The sequence below is a fragment of the Malaclemys terrapin genome (assembly GCF_027887155.1).
Source record: "Malaclemys terrapin pileata isolate rMalTer1 chromosome 20 unlocalized genomic scaffold, rMalTer1.hap1 SUPER_20_unloc_2, whole genome shotgun sequence".
NCBI classification, from domain to species: Eukaryota; Metazoa; Chordata; order Testudines; family Emydidae; genus Malaclemys; species Malaclemys terrapin.
In genome coordinates, this window is record NW_026530189.1 from 509,770 (window position 1) to 516,173 (window position 6,404).

A 6,404-nucleotide genomic window follows, 5' to 3' on the forward strand; every position below is an offset into this window, starting at 1 on the left:
GGGCAAGGCAGGGACCTGGAAAGGGTCTGGGGTCCCTGGTGGACAAGGAGCTCAACAGGGCTCAGGAAATCCTGGGACGGGCAAACAGGAGAGAGATGCCTGGGAGCCAGGAGACGGTTTGTTTCTGGAGCTGGCCACTGGTGAGACAGAGAGCGGCAAACTGAATCCTGGCTCCCAGCCCCCCCTGCTCTAACCCACCAGCCCCCACTCTCCTTCCAGAGCCAGGGAGAGAACCCAGGAGTCCTGGCTCCCAGCCCCCCCTGCTCTAACCCACCAGCCCCCACTCCCCTCCCAGAGCCGGGGAGAGAACCCAGGAGTCCTGGCTCCCAGCTCTCCCCACTCCCCTCCCAGAGAACCCAGGAGCCCTGGCTCCTAGCACCCCTCCCCCTCCCCCACTCTAACCACTAGACACACCCCCCCGCCTCTCCTGCTGGAGCCAGAATAGAACCCAGGAGTCCTGGCTCCCAGCCCACCCAGTCTAAAGTACTTGTCCCCAAGCCGTTCCATGCCTCTGTTTCCCCGGCGGGAAGGTGATGCTGAGCGGGTCCCCCGGGGGCAACAGCTCTGTGGGGCACTTACCAGACCCTGCAGCACCACAACACCCCAGTGACCCCCAAGCCGCACACCTGCCCCTTGCTCTGATGTCTCCCAGCCGCCCCAGGTTCTAGAACATCCCCATGGAGACCCACTATGACATCACAGCGTGCCCCGGCCTGGAGCTGGTAGAGCCAACCGCCATCTGCACACAGCCAGGACTCCTGGGTTCTCTCCCCAGCTCTGGGAGGGGAGTGGGGGCTGGTGGTTAGAGCAGGGAGGCTGGGAGCCAGGACTCCTGGGTTCTCTCCCCAGCTCTGGGAGGGGAGTGGGGTCTAGTGGTTAGAGCAGCGGGGGGGCTGAGATACAGGACTCCTGGGTTCTCTCCCCAGCTCTGGGAAGGGAGTGGGGTCTAGTGGGTCAGAGCAGGGGGCTGGCAGGGGCAGTGGGTCTCAGGAGTGAGGGGCACTGGCAGCACTTGGGGAGGGGAGCCCAGGCCTGGGCTGGCAGGGGGCTGGTGTTTTGTATTATGTGCAGCTATTCCTCAGCGACCCCGCCCCAGAGGTGGCTGCATCTCAGTCCCAGGAGAGCTGTCTCCATGTAATGTTGCGTGTGTCCGTTTGCCAGCTGCCCCGCCCCAGAGGTAGAACTGATGAATGAAATTGTTTTTAATTGTTTACTTTATTAATGTAACTTCATCAGTAAAGTTTTATGAATGAAACAACATTCATTCATAAAACCGGTTACCCCAATAACTGGCTAATTAACAGTTAAGATGCTTGTTAAGAGCCATAGCTGGTCAGTCAGCTGCCTTTGTACGTTTCACTATCAATCCAATTCCTGCTTAAATCACTGAGACTTGCTCTGTTTCAGTATTGGAACTTCTGTTCACCATTTATTATACTTGTCTATATTGTAACTTCTGTTCACTGTTTGCCATCCATTGTACTTGTCTATATTGTCACTTCTGCTCACTGTTTGCCATATTGTAATTCAAACCCCATTTTACAACGCTTACTCCATTTTGTAAGGGCTTGCTGCAACCTTCATTTTTGCAAACCCTGCTGTAATCTGATTAGTTTAGTTTAGATGTGTGAATGAGGGATGGATGGATGATGGACTCAACCTCCAGCCCCAGCCTGTCCTGATGAAATAGAGTTCAAACACCAGCGGCTGAAGATGCAGACAAGAGCCCTAACAAAGAAAGAAGAATCCACCCTAAAAAGAAAAGGTACAATAGAAGGAAGATCAAAGCCCGGTCCTAGGCTGGAAGTCATGTCTGCAATTGACGGGTGATCAGTCACCAAACCCAGAGGCAGCGTGACACAGCAAGACCTATAGACTCTGGATTCAAACTAAAGCCTACAAAAAGGATGGGTGAGATGGAAAACTTTGGAGGAGGGTAACATTCTGCTGCCAACATGGAAGGGCATCGGTGCGCCCAACAGAGACCCAGCTCGTCCTTGTGCCCGGCTTTCCTGGCCAGTTACCGCCACAAGCTACGAACCCAAGCTGCAAACTCAAGCAGGACTGGTAACTATGCAGCAGCTGCAGAACATCTGATGGGTGTGTGGGTGTGTGTGTGTGTGAGTGTGTGTGAGTGTGTCTTTATAGGTATTGGGTATAATGTGTGTGTATTAGGATTAAGATATTAGTTATTGGTCATAAATCAAATTATCATAATAAATGTGGCATCTTTATCTTGTCCCCTTTAATAAGATCCTGCTCGTTTTTATTGGTATAACACAGAGGTGGCTGCATCTCAGGAGCTGTACATAGAGAACTCCGCTCCTGGGGGTGCAGTGGATTGGGGCACAGGGGAGCAGCCAGGGATTGGTGCCTGGGGGTGCTCTGGGGCATGTGCCACGGGGCAGCTCAGCCTGGGGCTCAATGCAAGGGGTTCTCACGCCCCCCGGCCCTGGGCTGGCAGACGACAGCACAGATCTGGGTTCCAGCAATTTATTTATTAAGAATCAAACTCAGCAAAATCATTTTAACCGAGCCCAAACTGGGGTGGGGGAACAAAGGGAGAGGGGGTAACAGTTCTGGGGGTTAGGGTGGAGGTCAGGGGGTGTTTCAGGGGGTCACAGTCCGGGGGAGTTGGCTGTGGCCTCGGAGAAGCTGTCCTCAAGGGTCTCCCAGGCGCAGACGGGGTGGGCGCCGTGGGGCGCCCCCTGGCTGGGGTGGGGCAGGCAGGCCTGGCGCTCGGCCTGGGGCCCCTGCCAGTTCCAGTCCTCCAGCCCAACGGTCCAGGGGCACTGGGCGTCGCCCGACAGCTCGCACGGCATGGAGCGACACCACACCACCTGGGGAGGGGCGGGGTTAGAGAGCGCCACGCCCACCCACAAACCTCACCCTTGTCGCAGAGACCTTGCCCCCCGAACCCCATCCCCCCACTTGTGTGCTGGGAATGGTTGTGGGGGGGGAAGAGTGGGTGGAGTTAGAGAGAGACACTCCCACCCCGCATAGATTTCCCCACCCACCTGCAGAGGGGCACCCTGGGACACGCCCATCCCCCATTGACCCGGCACCTCCAAGCCCCACTTCTGCCCCCCCACCAGGCCTGATGTTACAAGGCATCACCTGGGGGGGAAGGAGGTGGGGTTAGGGACACCCCCAGCCCTCCAAGGCCCCCTTCTCCCAGCCCCCCCCCCCAGCCCCTGCTCCCCAGACCCCACCCCCCCCATCTCCCTGCTCCCCAGGCCCCCCAGGCCTCCCGCCCCCCATCTCCCATCCCCCCAGATCCCTCGCCCCCCCATCTCCCAGCCCTTGCCTCCCAGGCCTCCCATACCCCATCCCACAAGAACTCACCTCACAGGCACAGCCCTCTCTGTAGGCCTGGCTGACCCCGTGGCGCTGGCTGGGGGGGACGCTCCCCCAGGGGTGCACGAAGGAGCACAACGAGATAAACAGGTGCTCGCCCTGCCGCGCGGCTGGGGGGAGAGGGCAGAGGGAGTGGCTTGCACCGTGCCCCATAGTGACCAACAGCCCCCCCCGTGACCCCCACAGCCCCCATAGCCCCCCACAAAGCCCCCAGATCCTGTAGCCCCCCCCAGTGCCCCCCACAAATCCACAGAGCCACCCAATCCCACAGAGCCACACAGACCCACATCCACCCCCCACATACCCACAGAGCCCCCAGAACCCCTCCCCAGAGCCCCACACAGACCCACAGAGCCCTCTAAAGACTCCTAGAGCGCCCCATAGCACTGCACTGCCCTCCCCGCCCACCCCCACCCCACACACACACACACAGGACCACTGGGCAGGGAGTGCTGTGTCTTGGGGGGGCCATACCCGGGGGGTGCTGAATGGGGAGGGGGCCATCTCCAGGGTGAGTGGGGGGGGGGAACGCTCAGTAGTCAAGATGTACGGGGGGGCTTGGAGGAAGGGCAGGCGGACAAACCTCTGTGTTCACAGGGCTGGCTGGGAGTCATTCCAGATTAAGGAAGTCGGGAGGACTTCTCTCCCTTTGGGGGGGGTGCGTCTCGCCCCATGGATCCAATCCAGGGGGTCTTGCTGCTGGGGGGGGGCTCCCGGCGTGATCCTGGGGGGCTGCAGGCTCCGAGGGTCGGTCCCAGGATGTGGGGAAGTCGAGTGGCTCACCCCAGTGATCACCAGACCTGTGGGTCTGGGACCAGGGGCTGGTGTCAAGGGGCCCTGGGGGGTATTGGGAAGTCCCCGGGAGGGGGCTGCCCCAGGCGGAGTCGGGGTGCTGGGGTGCCTTACCCATGATGAGGTACTCCTCCTTCCCGTCCAGGGGCGCCGAGTGCTGGTACGCACAGAACTTCTGCCAGGAGTCGATGAAGATCACGTCCCCCGGTGACTCGGGCCCCTTGTAGGTCTGTGGGGAGACGCGCGTCAGAGCAGCAGGGGGTGCTGTGGGGAGCGGGGCAGGGGGCTGGCTGTGGGGGGAGCTCCTGGCTACCCCAGTCCTGGCCTGGACCAGCAGGGGGCACTGTGGGGAGCGGGGCAGGGGGCTGGCTGTGGGGGGAGCTCCTGGCTACCCCAGTCCTGGCCTGGACCAGCGGGGGGCACTGTGGGGAGCGGGGCAGGGGGCTGGCTGTGGGGGGAGCTCCTGGCTACCCCAGTCCTGGTCTGGACCAGCAGGGGGCGCTGTGGGGAGCGGGGCAGGGGGAGTGGGGGGTTGGCGGGGGCTGGCTGTGGGGAGCAGGGGGGTGTTTGGGGGGGACAGGTACCTTTGTGACGTTGATCTCGTAGCGAATCCAGGACTCGAACTCCTCAGTGCTTCTGGTGGGGCTCAGCGGAGTGACCCCCACGAACTTGCCCCGAATCACTGCACGGCAAAGAGACGGGGGTCAGGGACGCCCCCAGCCCCCCACCAGGCTCATGGTATCTCGAACCAACAGAGTCGACTCTGATATGACCCAGACGATGGGGGGAATCCGGGGTTCCCCTGCGCCTTGGGTCTGGGATTCAGGACTCCTGGGTTCTTCCAAGTCTTGGAGAGAGGAGGATTCCCCCCCCCCCACACACACACACACACACACTCTGTGGGGGCGTCGGGCTGGAGCCGTGACCCCAGAATCAGCTCGGAGCCGCTCCAGCGGGTAATAGCTATACTGACGCTGGGGCACGGGGCGGTGCGGGGTGGGACATCTCAGCTGGGGGGTTGCGTTTCTAGCTCTAGGGGAGGGGCACAAGCATTTCTTGGTGTTCGGGGGAGTTGCAAAAATTACGGGGGGAACTATGCTGGGGTCAGGGGGCAGGATCAGGGGTCACTCACCGACGTCGGCCTGGCAGAACGCCATCTGGGGGTGCTGGGGGGCAGAGTGGGGGGCTCAGAGGGGGGTGCCGGGGGGCAGGATGGGGGGCTCAGAGGGGGGTGCCGGGGGGCAGGGTGGGGTCAGGGGTCACTCACCGACATCGGCCTGGCAGAACGCCGTCTGGGGGTGCTGGGGGGCAGGATGGGGGGGCTCAGAGGGGGGTGCCGGGGGCAGGGTGGGGTCAGGGGTCACTCACCGACGTCGGCCTGGCAGAACGCCATCTGGGGGTGCAGGGGGGCGCACGTGCAGGCGTCCGTGGGGTCCCCCAGCACTAGGGCCAGGATGGCTCCCGCCAGCAGCCGGCTCGAGGCGACAGGGCTCATGGTGACACTGGGATCGAGGGGTCTGCAGGGGGACGGAGTCGGTTAGACCCACGAGAGACGGAGACACCCCCAGCCCCCCCCCAAATCACCCCAGCCTGGCCCCTCCCCGCAGTTGCCTCTCTGGCCTGAACTGGGCCAGGAGATGGGGAAAGCCCAGGGCTGGGCTAGCAGGGGCTGCGGGTCGGGAGTGAGGGGCACCGGAAGAGCATGGGGGGGGTCAGGGCTGGGCTGGCAGGGGCTGTGGGTCGGGAGTGAGGGGCTCTGGTACAGCGGCGGGGGCGTATTTCTCTGCCAGAAAATAAGTGCAAGTTAGAAGATGGGGGGGCCGGCATGGGGGCCAGGGGGAGCCCGGTGGAGGAGTCTGTGGCGGCCCGGTGGAGGGGGCAGAGGGAGCCGGTGGAGGGGGGCAGCAGGGGGGCTCCGCTCTCCTACCTGAGACCATGGGGCAGGCGAGGGCTGGAATCTGGACTTGCTCGGTGTGAGGTTCAGCCCCACTGGCTCGTATATAAGCGGCACCACACCACTCCCCTCCCCCCACACACACCTGCCAGGCTGGACGGGACGATGAAGTCATGGGGAAATAGTTTTACTTGGAAGTGGATGAGTCATCACACAAACTAAACTATTCCCCCCCCCCCCACTGTTACTCACACCTTCTTGTCAGCTGTTGGAAATGGGCCGTCCTGATCATCACTACGAAAGGTTTTTTTCTCCTGCTGATAATAGCCCACCTTAACTGATTAGTCTCGTTATCATGTGT

The 6,404-nt window shown here is 61.7% G+C and overlaps 1 protein-coding gene across 2 annotated transcripts; it reads right to left on the minus strand.

Moving 5' to 3' along the window:
• Window positions 1-2,538: 2,538 nt before the first annotated feature.
• Window positions 2,539-6,157, minus strand: LOC128829549 (metalloproteinase inhibitor 1-like). 2 transcript variants are annotated; one of them, XM_054015016.1, is made up of 6 exons: window positions 6,077-6,157; window positions 5,518-5,666; window positions 4,734-4,831; window positions 4,264-4,378; window positions 3,346-3,467; window positions 2,551-2,840 (listed from the first exon to the last, which is right to left on the minus strand). In XM_054015016.1, the coding sequence occupies exons 2-6, from the start codon at window positions 5,642-5,644 to the stop codon at window positions 2,619-2,621; spliced, it is 684 nt and encodes a 227-aa protein (XP_053870991.1). In that variant the 5' UTR covers window positions 5,645-5,666; window positions 6,077-6,157; the 3' UTR covers window positions 2,551-2,618. The 2 variants fall into 2 exon arrangements, with proteins under 2 accessions (XP_053870992.1, XP_053870991.1); XM_054015017.1 differs by lacking the exons at window positions 5,518-5,666; window positions 6,077-6,157 and adding an exon at window positions 5,282-5,318 and having other exon boundaries at window positions 2,539-2,840.
• Between the last annotated feature and the right edge of the window lie 247 nt (window positions 6,158-6,404).